The sequence below is a fragment of the Corapipo altera genome, unplaced genomic scaffold (genome assembly GCF_003945725.1).
Source record: "Corapipo altera isolate COAL_440 unplaced genomic scaffold, ASM394572v1 23, whole genome shotgun sequence".
Taxonomy (NCBI): domain Eukaryota; kingdom Metazoa; phylum Chordata; class Aves; order Passeriformes; family Pipridae; genus Corapipo; species Corapipo altera.
The window spans coordinates 12741242-12768043 of NW_020884878.1; the positions used below are offsets into that span (position 1 = coordinate 12741242).

A 26802-nucleotide genomic window follows, 5' to 3' on the forward strand; every position below is an offset into this window, starting at 1 on the left:
GGGCTCACAGGAGCTGCCGTGGTCACTGAGCACATGGTGAAAGCCAAGTTCTGTCCATGCTGGTGCTGGCAGAGAGCGTGTTGAGCCATGTGTTTGCTGGTGCTGTGAGGAGACCTCTGTGTGTATGGGCATTCCATGGGCAAAGGGCTCCAACGGATCACGGGAACTACCTGGTGTCTGGGCAAGGATGTCCCAGGCAGATGCACTGGGGCAGTGTGTTGTCACAGCTGAGTGAAAGCCATAAAGCATCTGGGGTTTTAGCAGATGGCTTTGTGAAAGGGCATGTATTTTGCTGTACTGAGAATTCAGTAAATATTTTTGACGTTGATTTGGGGTTTTTTATTATTTATTCCAAATTGCTTTTTTCTTTCCTCCTCCGAGAGAGTGTGTGTGTGTGTGCTTTGCTGAAGAGGTTTTTCCTTGTGAAGAGAATGTGAATCTTGAATCAAATTAATCTATTTTTAACATGAGATTTTAGATGCTTGCTTGAAGGCAAAAGTGCCATGATGTTACATTACCTTTAAAAACAAAATAGAATTCATACAAATAGTAGCTTATAATTGTTTAATGCAAATGTAATTTTCTTTACACTTATTTCTTATTCCCTTTAGCACATCAGGTCCACCCATTTGGCCAGGAAGCACCTTTTTCAAGAGAAACGGAGCCCTTCTACAAGGTAGGTGGTAGATTCTACATCTTGGATTAACTATTCTACTTAAGAAATACCTTTTTCAAATTGCACAGCTTTTTTAATATTTCCCCTGGCAAGAAATAACCAAATGTTTTTTTGTTTCCTTTACCCTGTCTCCTTAATTGCGCATCTGGTGCCTTGAAAATGACGATTTACCAGGTACAGTGAGTGTAGTCTGTGAAAGTTGCTGCTTTTTTTCTTTCCTCAGATCATTAAATTGCTTGCTCTTATATATGGTGAAAGGTGGCTTTTTGGTTTTTTCCCTTTGTGTGGATAAAGAGTGACCAGAAGGAAATGTTCCAGGAACACCGCTTTAGCTCTGTGGATGAAGCAAGGTTGTTCTTTGAGAGACATGCTTTCTTTACTCCTTAATTGTGCTGATAGCAAAATGTACCGGAAGGTAGGTAGCAATGCTGTAGTGGGGAAAACAGGGACAGAGTAATTGTCTCAAGAAACCTACCATGTTTAATAGTGCTTATATTCATAGAACAATGTTAAATATCTTATTTCCATTGGATGGACAATATAAACAGAAGCTATATGACTGCAGTTTTGATAGGTCAAAATTTTCAGTCTATCTCACCAGACTTCTTAAAACCATTACTCACTGCTATGTGTGTTTATATTTCTACCATTGAGTACACAGAATTACCATCACTCTTAATGGAGGTGTCTTGGCAACACAGAAACCTGTGTCCCCAGACTGCAACTGTCTGTGGTGCAGATGGTCTTTGCAAGTATTTATCCATGAAGCGTCTCAGTTTTGTGTTCATTTTCATGATGCCAAAACTTTTTGGCCTTCTTATTGGCAGAAGATTCTGTATAATGTTCTTGGGAACATTTGTCCAAATCACCTAGCACAGAGCTTTACTCAGGACAAGGCACACAAGCAAATAATTAATTGCTCACCTTCCACACACCAAAGTAATCCAGCATCTGAAGTTTACCTGAGGATAGTTTTCAACTGATTACCTTACACATATCTAAGAATTTGCATAATTCTATTTATTATCTATGCTGAGATTTGTTCAAACCAATTCTAAATACATTAAAGCATTCAGATAATTTCTTAACACTGAGAGATGGTATAAATTGTAGAGTTTGACAGCTTTTGGCTTTAGTCTTTATCAGATAGATCTGCTACCTTTGCAGTCCTTCCTAATGAAAATAACTATTTTTTTTTTTTTTTAAGAAAGAGAACTATTGTGAAATACCTTGATTTGTTTTCAGTTTTTCAACAATTCTGGTTGTAAATGGGTATCTGCACACATGCAGTCTTGGTAATTTGAGTTCATAAAGTGTGAACTGCTGTGTTAACTCCGTATGGCGCAAATGTTTTACCTTTTCATAACATGCAAGATAACGGGAATTAATAACAGCTGTTTTTGTAGTCCTTCCTATCTCAGTTGTTGCTTAAGGCCTTCTCCCAGTAAAGAAGAATACACTGTTCTCTATCTTCTTCTCCTCTGTACCCTTCTGCCTTCCAAATTGTGGGGAAAAAACTAAAAACCCAAAACTTTTCAACATGTTAAAGAAATAGAAAAAAAAAGAGATATGACCGCCTTTTCAAGCAACTAGCAAAGCCTAACAGACCTTTAACTGAGTTGGCATTCTGCACTGCCATTTCATGTGGAAAACGCAGCCAATTTGGACTGTGATGTGCATGACACAACTGAGGTTGGAAGGATGAGAGTATGAAGAAAAACCTCATTAAAGTAATTTTTTAACACTTCCTGGTTATAATTTTTAAACAAGAAGATAAATCAACCAAGCATTCCCTTCTTTCTTTTTGTCTTCCTTTCTGTCTTTCCATTTTTCCCTACAGTAAGTTGTTTCATGTGTAAGCTTCAGCAGGTTGCATGGAAATAGTGCATCCACCTCTTTGCTGCTTCCGACCGTCTTTTTCCAGAAGGCATGTGTAGAGGAGTGGTAGCAGTGCAAAGATGTGTAAGAGGAAGTGCAGATGTTTGTCGGTACCTATGTTACATGACCATCTTAAGTGTCTTTTTCCAGTGATTATATCCAGTTAAATGCAGACAGGAGAATGAAAAATTGACTCAATTATTGGTTTCAAGTTATGGTATTGTCTTTTGATTGGCGAAAGTTTAGGTAACAAAGGGATTTAAAACTATTTTTACTTGATAAATGTTTTGCTACATTTGAAAAGAATGTTCAGTGTGCGTTATAGACAATAATATAGAATAATTCTGTAATTTTAGTAAATGTGATATTCATGTGCGCTTGTCACACCTCATTTCTTCTTAGTTGTTAAGAAAAATGCCTTTTTCTGGTCTGGGGAATGAAGAGAAAATAATTCCACAATGTAACTAGTGCTTTTTTTAGCCAAGAAAGACTTGTAGATGTTCCTGGTTTCTATTCATTTTACATCAGAACTATTTGGCAAAGCAATCAACCATTGTAAAGAGTTTAACATATCTCTCCTGAGAAAGTGACTGAGAAACCAGTTATCTGTGTACCTCAAAGTAACAAAGGAAGAGAAAAGGAAGCTAAAATTCATTTTACCTATTCTGTGTCCGTAATGTTTTTGACATGAGTAACATTAATTCTCTGTTCCATTTGGGCTGTCTTTGTATTTTTTGAAGAATATTGAACAAAATATATATATACCGTTCTCTTTTTGCCTGTGGTTTTGGTTTTATTAGATAAAAGATGGCTGCCTCAGTTTCTTTTGTGAGGATCCATGATACTGTTGCTCTTAGCATTAACTCTCTAATCAGTTACTCTGTGTTAAGTTCCCTGCTCGGATGCCTTTTGAAGTCTTGAACTCCTTCTGCTAGGTGAGGATTGTTCCCTGTATCTTTATACTCTCTGATCTTTTCATGAAGTCCCATGCAGAGCTTAATTTAGGTAGGACCTTCAGTCTTAGCAGTCACTGATGTCTTCTCTCAAAACTTGTCTGTGCATCCATGGAAATTGCTGAGTTCTAGCCTTCAGGATTCCCAGATAAAACAGGTTTTTGTTCTTGGTGCTTTCCTTTTTCTCTTTTGTTTGTTTTGGGGGGCGTGGCTGTAGCTTGTTATACATATTGTGTGTTTGTTTAAAATCATGGCTTAATTTTTTTAAACCTGGTGTATGGAGAGCCTTTGTTCCTGCTGTTTTTTCTGTTCTTATCTATCATAACACATCCATTCATATTTAATAAAATGTATCGCAGGAAAAAGTCCTTATGGTGGAAAAGATTTAGACATGTTCTGAACTCTTCAGGAACTGACAGTGGGTGATATAGGTGGGGACATAGTCACATTGACTTCAAGACCGTAAAGCTAATGTGTCATGTTCAGAAAAGGGCAGTTTTGTTACCTGTGCTCTGGTCTTGGGTGTTAAGCTCATGTTATAGACTTGAGGATGCAGTTGCTCACAGATCAGTGGTAATAATAAAACTGTTTTACTCTCAATATATCCAACATTCTTCTTGAATAAACTGAAAAAAAATCTTCAAATTAACTTTTAGCAGCAGTTATGTAAATTCCAGTGGCTGAGTACAGGCTTACACCTGTAAGATGTAACTGGACTGTGGAGGTGCTTGGTTTCATTTCTTAAAGATACAACTTGCATTTTGAGAAGCAGAAAACCAACAAAGTTATTACCACTCTCTTTTTATCTTATTTGCCCTCATACTTTAATAAACTAAGTGCAGCATATTATGATGTCTTTTCTTATCAAATTTGGTCTGTCTTGAGTTGCAAGAAGGTGTTTGTGGGTGTAATTACATACATAGAAGGTGTTTGTGGATGTAATTACAGTTGACACAGAAGCAGTGTGCTGTGCAGTGAAAACAGTGATCTGCATCTGCTGTTGCTGCTACAGTGAGCGTTTGAACAAGAGCACAAGAGCTGCGTGAGTTGTCCTGGAAGATGCAAGAGCCCCATGACTGGGCAGTGGCTGACAGAAAGCAATGCCACCTCCCTGGTTTATGGCAAACATGCATCTGCCAGGCTTAACAGTTCTTGGATAAGATTCCTGACTTTCTAGTTGAAGCCTGGCAGCACCAAGCCCTTGTGATACCACAGTTAGCACTTCTTCATTGTCCAGGAAAGGAAAGTGAACCTGGGTCATCTAGACTCTGTTGCTGTTGGAGGCAAAAATGGAGATGGGCTTGATCATTGTGGCTAAATGGTCCATCTTCCTGCTGTTCCTGACCTACTGGATGTACAGCCATGATCCTTTCCATGCTGTCTGCTTTCTTGTGTGAGCAAGGTCCTCCGCTTCCTCTTCTGACAAGCAGTACAATTTAAATCTGCTGCCTGTGGATATTGCATCAAAGATATGCACTCTTTACAGAGATCCTGCAGAACTGGGCTTACTCCTGTGAACTGGATTGCAGCTGTCAGTGAACTGAATTCAGACTGCATGGCTTTCCTTTGAAGCCATGATTCTGTTTGAATGAGGATGGAAAGAAAGATTGGAAAAATACTTTCCCCCCCAGAACATAGAAGGAGAGGAGTGAGGATTTGCATGTGGCCTCTGGTCTCTCTTGGCTGAGGAAGCTTGAGAAAGGAGAGACTGCCCTCCTCAGATCTCACGGTGCTGCTTTGTTCTCTCTCTACTATCAGCTGCAGAGCATAAGCATCCTCATGCTCTAGAACAGAGCAAGGGATAGGATGCTTACGTAGGGATGACTTGTCCTCTTCTCATCTGGGAAAGCACTAAGATATGAGAGAAGACATTTTCTGTGACTGATGCTTCCAGCAGCCCATGTGTGATCTGCCTTGGTCCATTTGCCATGGCTGTAGCTGGCACAACCTGTGAGAAGTTCTGACAGGAAAGAATTGGAAGACACCGTCAGTTATCACTAAAATCAGTGTGAGACAGTGATTCACAGTTTGTTGCAGAATAGAAATGAAAACTCTATGCGCTGCTGCTTAATCAACCCTCAGTCCAGGGTGGTGGCTTTCACCTTTTAGTGTGCTGATATCTGATACCTGACCATAAGGTGAGACTTTGGCACGTGGAAAGTGCCAAAGAATATGGATCACTTCATTCTTGGTTGATTATGTTGATTTATTGGAGCAAGAAAATTGCATCCCCGGTAAGAAAGTTTATTTTGTATGAAATGTGGACAGACCAGGCATGAGATGTCCTGCATAAAAAGATGAGGAACCAGCTCATTTTTAACACATGTGCATATTTGTACAGAGATCTTCTTCTTATCTTGAGAATAATAAACTTGAAAATCCTTGAAATTACCAAACAGGCCATTTAATCTCTTACCTATTGAGTAGTTTGTAAGAAATGAGAGAGCAGATTTGGGACTTTTACCTATTAATAGAAGCACTTGCTGAGATGGAAATAAACCAGCAGGGAGGAGGCAGAACAGGGGCAATTGTTGCTGGTTTCCCTTGAGATGGCTAAATTAGAAACATTCACTCATAAATGAAGACATCCACTCTGCGTTTTTATGTTAATAGTGACATTGCGATAAAAATGTAACAACAGCAGGGACCAGTTTCTTTGGACAAGTATTGCCCACACCAACTACTCAGTCTTTTCTCTGGAGAAGTTTGGGAGGAGTTGTTCCCGCTACCTTCAAGAGGCAAATTGACAACAAATTCTCTAAGAGAAGATACCTGTGTGCATGCAGCCACATGCATTTTCTCTGTAATAATGTGAACATTTGGAGTGTGTTTGTCAATACCTGCCAACAAAAACCCAGGGGCCCCTGCAGGCACAGTGGGCTTCTTTTTCCTGGTGTCGGTTCAGCTTATCTGCTCTTTCCACTGCACAAGCAGAATGGTCCAAGTCCTGGGCATGCAGGGGAGAGGTACAGCCCATCCTGGAGCACAAGGTATCTGTTCCTGCTGGTGCTAATGGGGTTGAGGAGAAGGAGGAACAAGGGAGAGCTGAAAGACAGGAGGCTTCAGCAGATCTCACGTGCATTTAACTTTCAGAATTGCATGTCACACCTCAAAAGAAAACCAGCCTTGGAGAGAAATGCTCTGTTTTCTTCTACTGCCTAGTGGTGCAAGGAAAAAGAACATGGCAAGGTAGTATATATATTACAGATAATTTAATATTATATAGTACTTAAATATCATGAGGACCATAAGAAAAAGGCCAAAAGCAATGCAAGACAGTCCAGCCTTAGGACTGGTAGACTTAAGTGCCGTGATCTGTAACACAATCTTGGGCAAGACTCTTATGGCCAAATCCAACTAAACAATAATTTCTTAATGCGTATTAGGGTATCTCATGTTCCCAAGAATCTAAATATGTTTTTTGCTCTGGGGTTATAATTCCTTGCGTTTATGCTCTGTGAGATGAGGATAATAATAGTGCTTTTCACTGCCCAGAGCTGCCAGTTTACAGAATATTGGCTCTGCATCATATTCTGATCCTCTTCTAATGGAAGAACCTTAAATGGGGTTGTAAAAAGCAGAGCTGTTCATTAGCTTTTGTAGGGAAATGTGGTTTGGGTTTTGGTTTGGGGTTTTTTTCCCTATTGAACTCCTTATTCTGAGAGATACACTTGGAAAATTACTGTTTTGGGTAGAAATCTGGGGGTTTGAGTGTCTAGTTCCAATGTCGTTACTTTCATCAGTGGAGTACCAAACCTTTTGACTTCACCTTGTCTTCTTTTCAACTTTTGATACTCTGGGCTCCCTGTCTTTGAAATGGTGGTGACAGTCATGCTCTGTTTGCTGATGACTTGGTTTTGGTCAACTAATTGAATTAACAGCAAAGCTGCTATCTCTCCTTGTTAAAATAAATCACTTTTCATTCACATGACATAATTTTTTAAAATCAGCTTTTTTCCCCACTTCTTTTGTTGTTGTTGTGTTGGGATTTTGTTTGTTTGTTTTTTCTGGGTTTGGGGTTTTTTTTTTTATTTCCCCCCACATGAAGGGTACCTGACAATCTTTGTAGGAGTTTCTTTTCAGGAAGATGATTCACGTGGTGCTTCTGTAGAGACTGAATATTTGAATAATTTATTTATTATTAGCATTCAGTGTGTTTGCAGTGGTATTATTGAAGAAGTAAAATTAAGTCAGAGGGGTTGTGCAGTGTGTCCCTAAGGGAGTAATTTGAACAGCAGAGCTCTCCTTTGTTTGGGAAAGTAGGTAAAATCCTAGTGGGGCTGCTGGGGCCTGGAGGGTGCTGGTAAGGACTTGTGTTTGTGAGAGGATTTTGTAATGGCCTTAACACTGTGCAGTCAATAAAAAATCCCAGTGAGAGACTGAATTTTGCAGTGATTCATGCAGAAATGGTCACTTTGGGGTGACATTTTTAGCTCTGCATTCTGTACAGGACATATAGAGAGCGTTGTATGGATTAGCCGTGCAATGTGTATGTAGTCTTTTTATTCATCTTCTTCTAGTTGAGTGTGTAAGACAATGGCAAAAGCTGTAATTTGTTAAGTGCCTGAAGTGTGGTCCTGTCAACATTGACATTAGAGCCATTAGTAAGGAGATGTGACCGCTGGCTGTTTATATTCCTTGTGACCAAAATGTCTGAACTACCTTTGGCCTCTGAAGTTGAGAAGGAAGAAAACTGAACTGCGACAGACAGGTCTGGGTAATGGTAGATTCTGTTGTAGAGTACACCAAGATAAGTTAAATTCCTAACGTGTTTAAACTCAGTAACGTATGTTTTAGATCTGCATAGGAGTCTTTGCTGTCTTTACAGATAACTGCTTATTTTGTAACAGTCCTGCATAGTGACTTCTGAAATCATTACTTCTGAGTGACTGAAGATGAAGATTACTAACTCTGTTTACTTTCCTTGACAACTGGAGAGTGTGAATGAGTGCTGCAAGGCAAGTCTTACCACAGTGCTAACCTTGGGCAGAGGTTCTGGGCACAGGTGTTTGTGTACCCACCTGTTTTACCTTCAGAATCAACTGCTGTGTGAGCAGTGGCACACACCAGAGAGAGGGGTAACTGCTCCTGCTGCAAGTCCCCACAGTGCTGGCCTGGCTGCCTCAGTAACTGTTGTAGTGTAGGAAAGATAAGATCAGGGAGGTTCCCCTAAGAATAGAGGAGGTGAGGATGAGGAGTTGGATGATCCTTGCCCAGACAGAGCCCAGTGCTGAGGTAACATACAGGTAGTGTTGCTCCAAGGATGCTGCTAAATGGCTTCAGTTATGTTCTTAGTTTCTTTTCAGGTTGCTCCTGCAGGTGATGTGGCTGTGACTTTGCAATTTGAACACTGGAATCTGTTTCCTTTAAGTTGCCATTAGCTGATCTCACCTTTTTTAGGAGAAGTATTTTCTGTAACTGGCCCTTCTGCAGGCATCAACGCAGCTGCTTTTGTCCAGAGACACATCCCACATACCCCACCTACAAACATACATGTGGGACTTACTTACAAATGGGGCTCTTGGGTCCCAGTTGGATGAATGAAGATGGAGACAACATAGAGCAAGAGAAATGACAAGTTCCTGTTCAGTGACTTTCTCCTTTACTAGGACTGCCATACATCTTCCAATGTTTTCCTTTCTTTTCCAGGAGCTGTGGTCTGCTCAGAGAGGGTTCTTTTCGTGGTTATTTGTGTCCAGGGTTGCTGGATGCCTGGCGGCACAGTGAGATCATCTCCTAAGGGGCTGTCATGTAGTTGGGAAGTACTGGATGTTATCACTGCAGATACAGAGACAAGTCTGGCAGCAGTTGGTAACAAACTTTTTTTGTAAGTGGAATTTGGGGCCAGGCCTCTTTTGGCTAGGCTGAGGCTTAGCATAGGAAATTTCAGTGGCTTGCGACAGGGGCATAGCATACCACCAGTTAGATCACATTTTACAAGAGCAGAAGTCACAGTTAGAAATCAGTGGTATAATTTGTATAGTAACTTGGAAAATGGTAGAGTATGGAAAGATTTATTTTCTGTGACTGTGAAATTATTGTGATTATTGCCATCAAAATCTCTGGGCTGATGAGCTGGAGCATATGCTTCATGCTGAGAGCCTGTGAATGTTTGGCATTACTAAAATGTGAAGGTGGCTGGTATTAGAAGCAATCTTGGCTTTCATGAGTCTAGAATCTGTTTGAGAGCACAGCTACAAGAGAGGCGTAAGCCTGTGCTTTACATGGAGATTGCTAAAATAAGAATAATATTGCAGTTGTGTTGCTATGAGCAGTTTTAGTGATGTGCAGATTGCTATGAGCAAGGGAAAGCTGTTGTCAAGTTGGGCTGTTCCTTGACTACATGTCAGGTTTCTTGTGCCAGACCTATATTGAGAGAATTAAAACAGAAGGTTTGGGAATTTTTGAGACACTCTCTTGCTATGACCTGCTTGTGTAATGGGCAGTTACATGTTTTTGGATCCCTGGCAAAGCCAAAGCTTCATAACTTCATAAGAAGAAAATTATGGGGAAAACGGTGATGATGATCAAGTCCAAGCAATGTTTGTGTCTTGTGGGGTTTTTTGTATGTTGTTTGCGTTAATGTTGTTCATGGTTAACATTGGCAGTAATTTTCCCTCTTTAACATGCTAAGAATTTCTTCCTGCTGGTCAGAGCAGATCTCTGTGCTGCTGGTTAAAGATTGGTAAGTTCTTGATTATTTAAAAGGCATTTCTTAAACATCTAGAAAAAAATGGCAAATTAATTGAAGTGGAATATTACTAGGAGAGCTTAATTTTATTTGAACTGTTGAGAAAAGTAGACGCTATCTTGAATTGAAAGCATGGTCAGTGGCTTGCACGTTTCACTGCTGTGTGTTATTTAAGCTAAATGTGGAAAAATCCATTAGTTTCAGATATTGGAATAAATCTTGCCGCTAGAAATTCTCCAGTTGTACACTTGAGAGTATGCAGAGCTATCAGATGGCCAAGTTTGTTCTTACAACTGTGAATTCATAATTTGGTTTTCTGAAATTTATAACAGACTAGAAAATGAATTGGGACTGTGAGAGGGAAGGAGGCAGGATTTTATTTTCTCTTTCAGTACAGTGTGTTCAGAAATCCCAAAACCAAAGCTGGGGCATCTTTTGGGGTAAGTAGTGCTTTACACTACTGGTTTCAAACTATTTGAAATACACCTGCCAAGACAGTAGACTGTGAACTACTCTATACAGCACTTCTTCCTCGCATCCCTCACCCTTTGTAAAAGAAAGATTAAGTTGCACCTGAATCTTGAAAGATGAATTTTTACAAAACAGTCCTCTCTAATCAGCAGAGTGGAATAAACTCATTTTCTTACAAAGGTAAGAGTCTGTAAGACTTTTCAACTAGTAAAAATATTTATCCTCTCTTTGATGTGTTTAATACTGATCCTAAATTAGCAAAGAAAACATGACTTTTCTTTAAATTATTTTAGGACAACTTCTGTCAATTTGAAAATAGGATTATAGGATCCTTGGCTTCATCTTACATGTAATTTCTCTTAGTTTCCTTTCTCTTTATAGGTCAGAGTGTTACAGTGCTTGCAATTGCATACAATAAAGGTAATAAATTCTTTTTCTCTCTGACAATATTTATTTCTGTGCCTAACCCATAATTCTGCTGTCTAGTACACAAGAAGAATAAGGTGAAATTGAAATTAAAGTTGTTTATACAGTGATGGAAAATTCCAGTCCTGATTTTTATATACACGCATATTTTGAATCAAGGTACTTGATTCGAGATACTTGAACACTTCCTGCATATCTTTCTTTTTCATATTTCTGCAGTACATCCTTGCTTTGCATCATTTAAACACAGTTTATTTATTTCGTGTGAATACGTATGTTGGTTTTCATCATAAGAAAATAGGAACTACTGCTTTGTGAACCACAAGTTGAGTTTCAGCACTCAGTTTCTGTTATTAATATATTAAGTAATTTCTTTCTCCTGAGAAATAAGAACAATACGTGATTTCTCCTGGTGATGAAAAAATAAAATAGCTAAGGCCACACCCACTTGATCAACTGTGTGTACAAATATTTCTGTGCATGTGTGTATATTTAAATAAATGCATTTATATATAAATATATATGGTTATCTAATATATTGAACATGTACAAAGAAATACACGGTTATGTAGAAAAATTTCCCTTTTTGTGCTAAAAATTTGGTGCATCTGCCCCATTCTCATTGTCACAAATGAGCAGTTTGGCCGCTTAAAGAAACACTCTCAAAGGTATTGGCAAAAGCAGGGTTTAATATGAATTTGTGAAAATGAGACTTTACAGAGTTCACTCGATAGAGTGAACCTTATTACACAGGTTAAAACATACCAAGGAGGCTCAGATTAGAAGCAACTTGGAATGATTTACATAGAAGCCAAGAATGCAAAAGGGGCTAAGAGTGCAAAGGATATGGATGCAGAGATAAAGAGGCAAAAGGGTTTAGCACTTCTTAATCATTGAGTACTTGAACATTTACAAAGTGATTCGATAGGCTTCACTACAGTTATAACTATGTGGTTGAGTTAGTAACATTCATATAATCATCAATTCACAAACAGGTAAAACAATATGTACACCTATTTCTATGTGTGTAGAGGTACCTATCAAAAATAGGCACCTCTCGGGTTCAGTGACATATTCGTATCAAATCCCTTTGTGTTTCCTACCAGGTGAGGGTTGCACCTTGAGGAGCATGGATATGGGGGGGGAAATATCAGCTTAGGCCTCATCATCTGCAGTGATGCTTCGAGTATCTCAAGCTTAAGGGTTTGCAAGCTCTATAAACATTTTTTTCCTCTTTTATGTTTCTGTCAGTTCTCTGTTCTGGTCCTCTAGAGCAGAACTGAAGTTGTTCCCCTAATGATTTTTCCTCCCCATTCCACTTCAAGCAGTTCAAGTTTTGATCGCTGCAATTGGCATTGCTAATGCTTGAAGCAATTTGAAGTTAAATAAACTAGGTTGATTGTAAAGTTGTTTTGTTGAAAAAAAAAAAATCCTTTAATCTTACACTGCCATGAATTTGTGTTGAAATTATGTCCGTGTCAATTTACTCTGTTACCAAAGATAGGTTTCTGTCTGCGTCTTAGGTAGAAGATTTGCTGTATGAAGTCTAGAGAGGTCGAGGTGTATTTCTGGACCTGTCTCTTGCAGATTTTGCTCATGAGAGAGAAGACTTATTTTGTTGGGTTTCTTTTAATAATATCAGAACTTACTTTGGTCACACTGATAAGCCACAAGAATAGATAGGTCTGCATTTTCAAACTTCTTGTAGAAGTGAGTATGTGATTTGAAAGCATAGAATAGCAAATGCTGACCCAGATGCATAATCAATTAAGAAATTGGAGAATTTAATTTATTTATTTTATTGGGTTGCCATCAGTCTGGGAGCTGTTCTGGCTATTTGGTTTTGCTTTTTTACTTTTCTAGATAGTTCCTTTTATTGTGTCTGTAACTTAGCTGCTGCTTTAAATTGATTACAATGTCTTGCACAAATACAGCTCTTTCTACCCTACCTAAGCAAATGAAGCCGGTGTATTATTTGTAAGAAGATGAAGCCTGAAACATGTGAATTGATGTCTGACTAAGAGTTTGACATGACTGTCACAGAGTACAGCGCTGACACTTTTCTTGGTGATTTTGATGGTATTAATCACTGACAAGGCAACCTGTGTACGACATGAGTGCTCAGCATGTAGTTTCATACAGAAAGGCACTTCTACTCAAATTGATACTCAACATACCCAGCGAACCCTTAATTTCCTCATAACTTCTGTTGAACAGCTTAATGCTGGAAGGAAGAAATGAGACATGGCAGAACTGGATGGGGACAGAACATAGTGAGCACACGGTACTGCAAGGTCACGACTCCCTGGCTTTTCAGTTCAGTCACGATGGGGCTAGCAGGGCTCCAATTACTTCTGAAGGACAGGATCATAATTTACTGGAAGATTTCTGAAATTAATCCTTCTGAAATTTTGTTCCTAGGAGGAGCAGTTACTCTTTTGCCAGACTTGCGAGGGCATATAGGTCTGTGACATCATGAATTATTTTGTAAACATTCCATGATTTGACTGCTATCTTTAGAGATGCCTCCTCTGTCTACATGGATATGTTTTTCTTGAAGAGTGACATACATTAAACTCTTTCAGCAAAGATGATAAACATTGCTGAGTTTTTTACTGATACTTCACTTTCTCTGTGATTAACTGCAACAAAAAACCTTAAATATATATTTTAGGAAGAAAATGAAACATAAAGGTTCAGAATGAGATTTGCTAGTACAGAAGACCACTGAACAGCTGTTTAGCCATGTACAGATTGAGTAAAATAACTCAAGATGATGCTAGTGAATTACTAGTCTAACTAAAGGCATCTTTTTTTTTTTTTTTAGATTTGTTTTGGTTTATGGGTTGGGCTTTTTGTGCATTTTTTTGTAGTGTATCTGAACAAATAGAGATGTGCACAGTACTTTGATTGGAATAACAATCTTTTCCACTGTAGATCAGTTTAAAGTAATAATAAGGGAAAAAATGTAACTTAGAACAGATCTTCAGAGTTACGGGACAAGAGATCCTAAAGTCTGCAGTTCCTCTAGATGTTTTATTCAGCTGGTAAATCTGTTTTATAAGCTGAAATTCTTTTCCAGATAATATCCTAGGGGAGTATACTCTGTAAGCCTGACAGGAGGAGGGACAGCTTTATAGACCCAAGACAACATGCAAAGAATCTTAAAACTGCTTTTTAAACAGCCCATCACCTGCAGTTTGGGGCACACTCAAGTGTTGTAGTGACTGGCCAAGAGTCCTGAGAGAGGAGTGGAGCTTCAGCAGTTTGTACTGCCTGTCTGCTGCCTTAGAAAACTTGAGTTTAAAACGTCTAGCTGTGGCTTCATTTTGAACTCTGAACTCACAGGGGCAACTGTGTCTGTGAATGTGCAGCTCCTCCACCACACTTTCCACATGTTTCAGGTTATTGTACATGTATCACTACACAAATAATATTATTGAAGGTTGGAATATTCTTATGAAGGCCCATGAAGTGCATGAATCACTGTGTGGCAGCAGTAATTGGCATGGTGAGGCTCCACTTGTATGTCTGTGCTAGTTAAAACAGCCACCTGCACTGCTGTTAGGGACTGCCTGATGTGTTCCAGTGCAGCACTCAACAGACTTGAGGCATTGTCTTATTACAGGTCACTTTTCCAACATCAGCTTTCCTGAATTCTTCATTTGTGTTGTTTCTTCAGTATTTATTAACAAAAAATCAGGAAGAAAAATGGACTGCTGACTTTACATGGGGAAGACAGCAAGCTGAAGCCTGTAGAAGTTCTTCCCTGCAGGCATTTGTCATTCAGCAGCAAAAAAAGCTTGTATGATAAGTACCTTCAGGTATGCAAGCTGCATGCAAAATAATAAACAAGAGTTTCCTGTTGTCCTCACTGGGTGGAAAGCAGCAGCTGCCTTTGGCCAGGAGTCTGGCCGCTTAGGGGAGTCACTCCTTGGGAAGGGTGGTGATCCTCATCTGCCTGATGCCAAGAGGCCCCTGCAAGGGGCAGGGCGAGGTGGCCTCTGTGAAAGGAAGCAGTCTGTGGGTTTGATCCCACAGTTCCTGTGAGCAGCTACTGTTTTGAAAAGAGGCAATTTGAAAAGCACTCTTTGAGATCCGTGAAAGGAGAAACCAGCTGATAGGGACTAATTTGAGTAAACTATGGTTAATATTAAAGATGTCTTTAGAAATGCCCCATTGCATCTGTCGCCTTTCTGAGAATTTGGATACTTTTTTTCTCTGCTTGGATTCCCTGAGCTGACAAGGAACAGTTTTACATCAAGCACTAAGTTTCCTAAATGACTCAAGATTTAGCTAATTCTCATGAATTTAGAACAAATGCTGAAGTTTGAGAAGATTTTGACATGCTGTTCTTGTTATACCAACACAAAGATTCATCGCAGCTTTCACTGCACTGCTTTGTAGTGGTGGTTTCACAAGTCATATTTCTTCTACACTTGCTGAACCCCGCCAGGCTGCTCTTCTGCCATAATGCATTCTACTGACAAAGCTGACTGTCAGTTACATTAATTAGCTATTGGTAGTGATTTGTCTCCTACAAGTCAAATACAGGCTGGAAAAAATTTTAATTCAGCTCTCCTGTTATATGTACTTTAGGATACAGATCCTCTTATTATAAAATTGCTTAACCTGTTTGGTTTTTTTTCCATTCATCTCTTGCTTTATTCGGTGTATTAATTGTGGAAACTGAGATTTGGAGGACTACTGTAAATCTACTGAAATGTATCATTTCCTAGCTTTTAAGTGCTTCACCTTTTTTAGTGGGTGGAGTTGGATTTGGGTTTTTTTGGTTCTGCCAGCTTCATGACTTTCATTTAGGTTTGTTATTTGTATATGTAAGAAAATCTAGACTCAGTTCTATCACACTTCTGCATTCTGCTTGCCAGTTCTTTATGAGATGGAATGAATTTGTATATTGTATTATCTGAGGTGCTCAAAAGAATAATAAAAAAAGGAACTCTTGAGCACACATTCTAAAAGTTTTATTCTGCTCAGACAGAGACTGAGGTATCCATTTAACAAAAAAGATTATTCTGTTACTTAGTTGTTTAGTCAGTGGGTTGTTCCACTTGCCTCTGCCCATTACAGTTGCTAGTGTCATTATTTATTATTTCATTCACTGAAATTGAAACTGTGGGTCAGTTCTGTTATCAAGGAAATCCATATGCATTTTTTAAGACTTTATAAGCTTGTCACTCTAATAGAAGTGTAGTATATGGTACCTAAGTTTATTCAGGCAGTGCTTTTCGGTAGGTGTGGTATGGCACTTGGCAGAAAATCAAGATGAGAGACCTTGACCCTGTGCTATCCAGTGTCTAAATGTAACATGTCTAAATAGGACCCCTTAGATCTTTTTTGTTGTTCTCAAAAACTATGGAGTCTTTTCAGGAGTGATAAATTACTTGGATCGTGATAATAACTGAGCAGTTGCCCCATACAGCACTTGTCACTCAAAGTACTTCAAAGCATTGTCAAATCACAAAGCACCCCTTTTCATGGGCTTGGGTGAACAGTAGCACCCCTGGCTTAAATGAAGAGTTTGAACAACTTCTTCAGAGCGAGCCTGGACCTATCAGGTGTGGCAGAAGCCACAAGATCCCTGATCCCTCCTTGATTCCTGCATACTTTTTTAAAATCCACTTTGAGAGAGATTCCCATCATAGTCCAGAACTGTGTCTCAAAATTATTAAGTATCTACCTGTACATTTTAGACACAGAGTTTCCAATGAATGAAAAATTGCATGGTCTCTCAGTTTGGTAGGAAATTTGCCACGGGTTTTCTTTATTGGTAATGGACATTTACAGCAAGATTGCTTCACAGAAGGCCAGAAACAAGCAGGTGTTACAGGGGGTGAAAGAGCTGGACAAATGAGAAGGTGCACATCATGACCAAGGAGTGGGGAAAGGAGTCGGGGCATAATGCATTATCTGTGAGGAGAGGTTATAAATCCCATTAGCACTTCCATGACTAGAGAAGGGTATATTTTTATCTCCAGTAGTCTGTATGATTCCTTATTGTAGGCACGGCTGCTGTGTAATAGCTGGGCTAGCTTTCATGTTTCAAATGCCAGTGACACCTTCTGCTGTGGGTTCCCGAACTTTGGCATATGAACTCTCTGAAATTTCTGTCAGGAGACAAAGCATATCTCAGGTGTTGTCCCGTGGGTGTCTGTACTGGCAGTTGAGGCTGCAAATATGTGTGCAGCTCACCATGTCCATACAGCTGTTGGAGCAGTCTCGTAAGCAAGTATGAACTCTCTCATTTCCCACAGTATTTTCTCTATTTAAAGCCCTCAAATCACAGAGCACTCAAATTAAGTAGTTCATGCACTTTGGAATTGAAGAGACTGCCTTGGAGAAACTCTCCAACTGCAGCTGAATTAATGCTAACCAGGGCCTGAGGATTGCTAGAAATAAATAACGAGTGGATAAGGGGCTGAGAAACCTGGCAGAGTTTCAGAAAGCAAAGGTGGGGTGGCTGGGGAGCATTATCTTATCTAAATGGTAATTTCTATTCTGTACGTTAATTAAAACACATAGTGTACAAACTAGTATTTAGCAAATCTTTCTGAGGATCTTTTCCTAAGGGGGTGTTTTGGAAGTAAATTGTGAGTTGTACATGCCTGCTCAGTGCAGCCTGTAAGAATTGTACTGAAGCAATCAGTCCAAATTATATACTGTCTTTAAGCAATGGGGTTTTATATATATGTTGATAGTTTTGGAGAATTGTTTTTATTTTGTTCATAATAATGCATTTTGGATATCATTATGTCAAGAAGGAGCAAAGCAATGTTTGTGAATCAGTAGAGGTGAACAGTTAGAGATGGAGAAGTCTGAGTCACGAATACAGAAAGGAGTCATCAGTTTTAAAAGAAAATTTTTGATAGGAATTAAGGAGTTTTACTTATTTCTTAATGATTTTTCTTCATGAAGGCTGCTTGAACAAACTTATCCATGAACCAGTTTGGATGAGTTAAACCTGTCATAGGTGGGTCTGGTTGTCTGTTTATTGTAAGTGTAGAAACAAGGTTCCCATTTAGTAATCAGAAAATATTTACATGGCAGGCATGTTTTTCATCATCTTGTCAGTTGTGCTTTCTTTGCATACATGAGTCTGATTTGTAGGCATCCTTGCTTCTTCATAACATCCCAAATTCTCTCTCTTGGGTGGAATGATCTCATGCACTGGAAGAGATGGGTACTGCTGATATTTTATTTACTACTGTGCCTTTTTGTGGAACATAGGCACATAACACCTCAGAAAAAAAATTCCCCCTGCAAAATACTTCTCACTTGAAAAACAGTAGAATTTCTTGGATTTGTAATAATTGCAATGATTCCAGGCACAGCAAATGAATAATAATGAGAGCCAAAGAGCAGTCTGCTAATAGGTTTAGAGGCTGGAATTTTGATTTTTGTTTTTTAAACTTTTGCAGAGGGCAAATATTTCTTGCCATGGGAAAAAGAAGTTATAAATGCCTGTGTGGAATTAAAAGTATTTGGAAATGAAATGCAACCCTGTGCCCCAAATACAAAATTGCGTGTGGTTTGCCTGGGCATTTCAGGAAAATCCACTGATCCACTGTCCTAATCTAATCCAAATAATTAGATTTTGGATTAAGGTAGGCTATAGTCATCAAAATCAGAACAGGTAGAGATAATTTTTGTCCAGTCTGAACCTTCTCTTATTATGCCTGGGGTTTTTTTCCTAATTATAAACCTCTGTATCTTTCACTTCAATGATTAATCTACAGGCAGAGAGCAAAAGTTATTAAGGCTAGAAAGAGACAAAAAGATAAATGCTGACCTTTCTAATTGGCTCTTGAAACCTGAAATATTTACTGCTCGGAGGATTTATAATGTTTGTGGAATGATTTGTCATCCAAATTAAGTATTCCTTCCTTCTTCATGAAGCCATGCAAACCTCAGATGAATAAATATCTGTTGGTGCCTCCATGGAGTGGATTTTTTTACATCATAGTAGAAAGGAATCTTACTTCCAAGCAATTCACAAAAAACTTCAGTAGCCAAATATACTTTACTATTGGTTCCCTCACTTGCTTTGCTAAGTGCAATCATGGCTGGAAATGAATGGTTCGCTTTTTTATCTGAAGTTTTTGGCACCAGGAATCAAGACTTAATCATTCTCTGCCTTGATGGGGTAGCAGAGCATAACGGCTCTCTCAAAGCTGACAGGGTGGTATTTTGTTCTTTGCGCATGTTCTCTGAGTTAGTGGAAAGAGCTATAAAACCTGTGATTCTTTGCTGCACTGTGGATTTGATGTTTTCAAGACTAACTTGGAGGGGTTTTTTCTCTGCTAGTGCTGAAGCTGAGCTGATAATACTCTAGAAAGCTTGACGGTGTCACCACCGACAACAGGCTTGTTTTAGCTGTGTTCTGCAAACTAGCTAGGATTAACTGTTTGCATTGCACTGTATTACAGCAGGTTTTATTCACAGACGGTAGTAACTTCAGCATTTCACTGACAAATCTATAGTCTCTCGTCACAATAAGAATTCAGTAAATGTGATGAAGTGCATTGCCTTTGTTGCAGTGTTGATCTGTGAAAAGTGACTGTGAAAAGAATGCTAGAAAATACTGTACTTTTACAAAGGTGGGGGGAAAGGCAAGCATAAAAAACTCAAAAAGATCTTTCCTGTGGCTTTGTTGCTGTGATAAATGCAGTGCGTTCCAGGGACTTCTGAAAGTGAGTCTTTAAAACACACCTGACACACAAAAGTGCAAATGCACTGAACTAATCTTGAAGAGTAAGTAAAATCACACTGTGTTTGACTTTAAAAGGAGTGGTAAGCTATCCTACTGGGCCCCTGATGGATAAATGAATATTGATGTTTCAGAATCAAAGTCTCCCATGTAAATTCACTCTTAAGTGTTATGTAACAGCTGAGGATTTTAGGAGAATTATGACGTAAAAGCCTGATGCTTATTTAATAAACTGATCATTAATTACACTTAAACAATTTACTTCTGGGGTGAAATGAAGAGTAGCTTTGCAGCTCTTTTTATTTTAGTTGCACTATCTGTTGCAAGCCTAAGTTTCTCTTCCCTGCTGCATTGATGCTCTATGCATATTTTTTGGCAGTGCTTTAGCATAGCTTGGTTGCTTATTTATTTTGGAAAGGGTGATATATGCCCACTCCATGAGACACTGACTGGTTTGCTTGGGACAAAGAGCAGAAGCAAATTGATGAGCCACTGTAACTGTTTTTGGTCATGGTTTCCTAGACATGCTTTCCTTTTTTTCCCCTTATCTCTTTTACCACTTCTAATTAAATGATGTAGGGGAAGGCATCTGTCGTTTTACCAGTTTTATAAGAAGATTACTTTGTAGGTAGTTCATGATTAAATTTTCTCAGCACCTCTGCTGTGGTAAGTGGGAGGGATCCATCAGTATCTAGCAAGATTTTCAAAAGCTTCAAATAAGGTGCCAACTACTTAAAGTTTGGGACCACTTATCAGTCGTGTATCTGAATCTGCCATGTACTGTGGCATCCATTCAGCTTAGAACTGGTTGCTCTGAAGTGAGAAGTAGGCTCACACTCAAAATGTTTGAACTTTGGTATTACCTCAATTTCTGCATTTCTTGATTCTGCTGTCTGAATCAAGAAAGAAGAATGGGCATTTAATAGTTACACTTTCCAAGGCATGGATGTCCTGACCTAGAACAGAGATTGTGGAAATAGATGCAAATGTTGTAGAGAAGGAAGAGTTAGTACCTGACCTGCTTCCAGGTCAGCAGTGACCCAAAACACTACATGGGAGATTAATTAAAGAGGTAAGAAAGTCAGTATTATCCTGTTGAACTAAACCCAGAACATCTTACAACATCAGTTCTTCCCGAAAAATCTATATTTTTCAAGAATAATTAACCCCAAACTTTGCAATGAAAACCTGAGTTTCTTGTTAGCCAGAGATAAGTATAAAATTTACATTTCCTGAGAGGATAAACAGTTTCAAGATAATGATGCTCCAGTTTGAGGATAATTCCTGCAGTCGTCTTTTCCTGTGGCCATTAGCAGAACAAAAGCAAAGATGTTGCTCCTACTTGAGCCTGTGGTATGAGACAGTGTACACAGCAAGCACCACTGGCAGTTGGTAAGAGCTGTTTGGGGGAAATATTGACCAGTTCTTTTTAGGTGAAAAATACTATATTTCCCTCCCCTTCCCCTCACACCTTTTGACAGCATGGATTTACTTAGTTTCTGGGGAAGTCCTGATTTCACACACATTAAGAAAAAATGTGTACACAAGTTTTGCACTGTGTCTATGTACTAGCAGAGAACAGTGGTATAGTGTTGCCTTGTCTAAGCATAGGTTTTATTTGTTTTCCTTCTTTTATAAAGGAGCTTCAGGGAGGCGATACATCAGCTGATAAAGCAGAATACTGAATACTAGTACTAAAGCCACTTCTTTGTTACCCACGTGTTGAGCCCTGGTACCAAGCCGCGTGTCTGATACACACAGTGCAGTGCGATCACTGCTGGGTTAATCCGTAGGTGGTGAAAACACCAGCAGTGATGTTCAACCGTGTCACATGAAGAACTAACTGTTCAGCCCCTGGAAGTCTGTGGAGTTACAGAAGCTTTCAGCAAAAGATTGCAGACTGTGCGTGTTTTCAGTGAAGGAAGTTTCGAGAAAACTTTTTTTGCTGTGATAATGCTGACAAGTGCCTTTCACGTAGCTGTAATTTGAACAAGATTCAAAATACTGGCAAAAACTGGGGGCTTGAAGCTTAATTAGGGCATGTATGTTGTAAAATGAATTGCAGGAGGGGACAAGTTCCCACCTCATATTTAATCATATTTGTACAACTTTTTATACAATAATTACGTGTTTTACTCTGAACATCAAGTTTTACTTGTAAGTAAATGGTTTCGGCTGAGTCTGAATGTTAAGTGTGAGCAATGTTTAAAAAGCAATTAACTCAGAGAGGTTTACTGAGAGATAAATGGGGGAGGAGGCAAGCAACTGAAAATGAAATGATCTTGGTGTAACAGTTTAATGTTAAAGAGATGTGATAGGGAAGCAACTCATGCGTTGCCTGAATTTCTGCTGGGCTTTTGCACAGGGCAAATCCTGGGGCAGCACAACGTTTGTTGAATGCAAGGCTTCAGCTGGCAGTTTGCATTTTCTCAGTGGCTTTCCTTTGCCCACAGTATCAACGAGTGTTTAATTACATAAACATCATTTACTGAATATAACGTAACTAATTATAAAAAGTTTAGGGTTTATTATGATGTTGGAAGACATTAAAGAAGTGAGATTTTATCAGTCTAACTTTTCCCCCCAGTGACTCATGGACCTGTATGCAGCATGCTGCCAGTTGAATGATTTACAGCTGAGACACATGTTTGAAACTAAACAGGGTGAAACTCTGAAGAGGTTGCAGCAGTACTATCAGGTTATCTAAGGGGCCTTTTGACTACTAATCAACTTAAATATTTTCTTTGTATGCAGTTCTCTCACCCATGCAGGTGTGTCTGACTGCCAGTCACGTTACTGGGGGCAACACCTGTACAGGAGCTGAACAGCCCCCCTGTGGCTTTTATTTAGTTGGATCTTTCAATCAAGCATTTCTCTTCCCTCCAGAAATGACAGATCCTGAAGTAATAGAATTTGTGAAGTAAATTTAGAGAGATGCAACGGGTGATGAGTCATTACTTCAGTTAAAGTTTCTGTATTTTAAAATGTGTATTTTGTCTGTAACCTAAAATTCTTCCCAAATACTGGGCTGGTTTTAATCATTTATGAAGTTCAGGGAGAAAATTATTTACCAAAGTTAGGGAAAGTAAATTATGACACTGATTCAGCTTGCCAAAAGAAATAAAATTTAGTTACTGTACTGTATTAAAAACTAATTTCTTTAAAGACTGTCCAGATTTTTGTTTCTAATTCGCACAAATGCAGTAGAAATTATTTAATATGCAAAGCAGCAATATTTTGAAATATTAGTATCTTTTATAAGCATTGCTGCGATTACTATATTGAAAAATACTTATTTGGAAATAATTCATGGCACTTTTTTTTTTCTTTATGGATTATGCAGAACTGTAGCTGTACCTCCCAAGCACTTTGGGCAAATTTTGTGTTTGTGAGTGTTTGTTAATGCAGTTTTACAAGTAAATTCTCTTTGCAGATACACTGTATACCAACAAAAAAACGTTTTTGCTGGCACAGCTGAATTTACTAAGTAGAGTAACTTACTTCAGAGGCATCATCAAATACCACCGGTTGGCACGTGGTGACTGTGTTTGTTCTGTCACTCACCAAGCTTGGGTACCTGCTGAGAACTGGCTGTGATCTGGTTCCTCAGCAGTGTGAGACCATGCATGCCAGGATCATACCCCAGCCCTGCTACACTCTGCTTGCCCCTGGCTTCATCCAAAGGTGATGTGTCCCTGGCTGGCTGTGGGGCAGGATCTTGCTGCACTGGGGATCTCATCAGCAATATGCCAACTGTAACTGGGGAAATTGGAATTGGCAAGTATGTTAGTGTATTCTTTATCCTTATTAAAAATGGAAAATATTTTAGTGTTGTTACTGATGAACAGTTTCTTGGTTGTGCAGATAAGACTGCCTTTTGGTGAGGACTTGCAACTATTAAAGCATTTGAGAGCACAGTGATAAGTATCAGCAATAAGCAAAACTCCATAGCTACAGATTAGATCATAGCTGTGAGGAAAAGATATTACCAAAAAGGACTGTGTCTTCTGGCACAGCGCTGCACACCTTGCCCGTGTTTGTGTGGTTTGTTGGCTCTTTGCTGTCTTGCAAGGAAAGCTACTCCAGCTACACTGTTGCTATTCCTGAAAATGGAGCACAAGTTTGAATCCAAAAGGCTTCCTGAACTTGGAGTTCAGCAGTCACCAAGGAGGGCAGAAAATCAGTGCTGCCCTGCCTCTGAGAATGTACCAAGAAATGGGGGAAAAATCAGACTCAGAGGTTCAGTAGAGGAGGTTACAAGGATTGCCTATACCATTAGTTATGGTAGGGGGTTTTTTAGGAACAAAGACTCCATATGCGTTTGTAGTCCATACAGTTTGTAGTAATACCTAGAAGTACATTGTAAGTTGGCATGTCTTTGCAATAATTAGTTTAAAATACAGGTATACAGGAATAGGACTTGGATGGTTTTTTCCAAGTATTTGTTTCTTAATATGTTTTTAAATGTTTTGTTTTATATTGCCAGCCTGAAGTGCAGATCAAGTCAGCATTGCAGTAGCCACCGTGTATAGATGTATGAAGAGCATCATTTTGTAAATATCAGTTGATGCATCTTCGAGTGTTTTGTGGAACATAACATAAAAGGCACATTCCTTGCCAAAACTTCTTTTGTGCTGGGCTTCTCTCTAATGTAATTTCCATCAGTAAAAGAATAAAGAGAGCATGGTTTTGGGCCCATTTTACTTGGCAGTGCACAAAGGAAAAGAAGGTTGGGGGCTGGGGGGTGTTGAGAGTATTATTTCTCAGCTACTTCACACAAAGAAATACTGTACTGCTTTCAGAAGTCTCTGGGTACAAATGCCTCCTGTCACAGGCGATCAGTGTTATGCAGCTGTACAGAATATTGCAGTATGTTATAAAATTGTTGCCCTGGACTCAGTACAGGAAGGCTGGAACTGGGCGAGAGACAGGTCTGATTTTCCATACTCAGGTGGTTGCTAACTGTGGAGCAAGAATCATTTCAGTGAGCAGCTCTTTGGAAACGACGTTGTCTAACATGGTGCACTTAAAGGATGAGGCTCACCTAGTGCAGTTCTTCTTGGAGAGAGACTGACTTGGAAGGACTGAGGGTGTCTGTCTGTCTGCCTTTGGGCCCTGTGCAGTCAGGTGTACTGTTGTACAGGAAGGGGTTAGAGACAACCTCCACGGCTTACACAGCACTCATGTTGACTTGGCCTTCTAATTTTGTCAGTATATTTCTACCACAGCCCTGACAGTTTAAAATTCAGTTGGTTGGTCTTTCCTTGGTTTGACTTTAACACAAGAACTTGATTGGATGCTCCATCTTAAAAGGGATCCAAACGGTGTGGGAGGGCTGGACGTTTGGGGGACTTGTTATTTCAGACCTTTCTATAGTGGTAGATGTCCTACCAAGGTTATCCCAACCTGATAAGTTTGACTGTAGAACACAGAGTGCATGGCTCTGTGTACTGCTGGCAGAAGTGTTTTCTGCCAGTTCTCTTAGCAGGAGCCAAGACTTTACTTGAGGGGGGTGGGGAGGGAATAAGCTAGCGGGCCACTAGATCAGACAGTCCTGCTTCCAAAGAGAGAACAGCTATGACCACCAGTAGTTATCCTGGTTCAGGAGCTGCCTAAAGAGGTCAGGAAGAGAGACTGTGTGCTTGGCACGCACTGAAGTTGTTCTTCTTTCGTAGCCCCACACAGGGAAAAGGCAGAAGGTAAAGGGCTGAAGTTCCTCATGGTTGTTGGCATAAACATATGCACACGGGCACTCTTCATGCTTGGTAAACTTATGTCCCTATTGCCCTCTTTCAAATGATCTGTGTAATACTGAAAATGAGATAACTAAATAAAATGCTCAGCCTGCTTTGGAACTGTCAATAAACAAATCTCTCCATTTTATGTTATGTGCACACGTTTGGCTATCAGATGTTTCCTGCAGTCCTGCTGCTTAATGGTCTTCGTGCATCTCTCCTTTTGGGATGAGCACATGAATTTTCTCTCCTAATTATAAACTTGCACTGCTTAAACTAGTTTAGTAATGATGAGAGTGGCCATTATTCATTAATGTGTGAAAAGAAAGAAAGATTCAACTCACTTGATTTCTTTTGGTCACAAGTACTTTGAAAGCAGGTGACTTTATTCTCACACTTAAAATTTGAATATACTGTCTTTTTTATGCTTGAAACATGAAACTTCCTCATTACTTGACTTACTGTGAGAACATCCTCTAATCTGGCTCTTTGACATAAAACAGAAAGTGAAAATTTTATCTGACTTATTTGTGTTATATTGAACTCCATCAGATTTTCTTGGCGTCCTTTCATTTTTCAGTTTTCATGAAAGTGCTTCATTTAAAATTTAGTTTTAAGACATGGATTCTTGATGTTGGTTCAGTATTGCAACCTGTTCTATTTGTAGTGTGTCTCTGGTACATGGCCCAGTACAGCAAACTGTCATACTGAGACAGGGGGAGGATGTTTGGAGGTTTTAGAGGAGACACAGGCCTATCTGTACTTTCTCATGTTTGTTTGGGCTTTTATTCTTATCAGGCATTCAGTCTCCAATGCCATTTTTGGCTTTTTTTTGTTCTTGAAGTTGGAGAAACACATCAATATTTGTGATTCTAACACATTTTGAAGCAGAATTGGCGTATTTGTTTGCTAGTATATTCTGGTAAAATTGTACAGGCATTGCATGATGAAAATAACTGATTCTGCCTCTAGGTATCCCATTTTATTCACAGCAAGAAGGGGAATTGTGATGTGCAAATGACGGACACTCTGTATTTGTGTAAACTGTTTCCTCTTTTTAGTCTTTCAGTCTGGTCTTTCCCTGATATTTTATTTCTCTCAGGCATTTATGTATGGTCAGTTTAACATTTTCCTTCAATAGTTTTGGAGATTTTGCAGGTTCTTTTGAGTGCTTACTCTTGTGTTTCCCTTCAAAAGAAGCTTCTGTCCCTCTGTAGATAGTTGTGCAGCTTTGCTCAAACTGC

The 26802-nt window shown here is 39.2% G+C and overlaps 1 protein-coding gene and 1 long non-coding RNA gene across 6 annotated transcripts in view; one reads left to right on the plus strand and one right to left on the minus strand.

The window, feature by feature from the left end:
• FOXN3 (forkhead box N3) overlaps positions 1-26802 on the plus strand; it is a 134855-nt gene that overhangs the window by 58185 nt on the left and 49868 nt on the right. For all 5 annotated transcript variants that reach the window (XM_027637604.1, XM_027637605.1, XM_027637607.1 and 2 more), the window contains exon 4: positions 612-676. In XM_027637604.1, the coding sequence (XP_027493405.1) occupies positions 612-676 (65 nt within the window). The remainder of the gene's footprint in view (positions 1-611; positions 677-26802) is intronic.
• Positions 18072-19300, minus strand: LOC113944472. The gene is made up of 2 exons (XR_003526699.1): positions 18906-19300; positions 18072-18283 (listed from the first exon to the last, which is right to left on the minus strand). It is a non-coding gene; the product is annotated as an uncharacterized LOC113944472 (long non-coding RNA).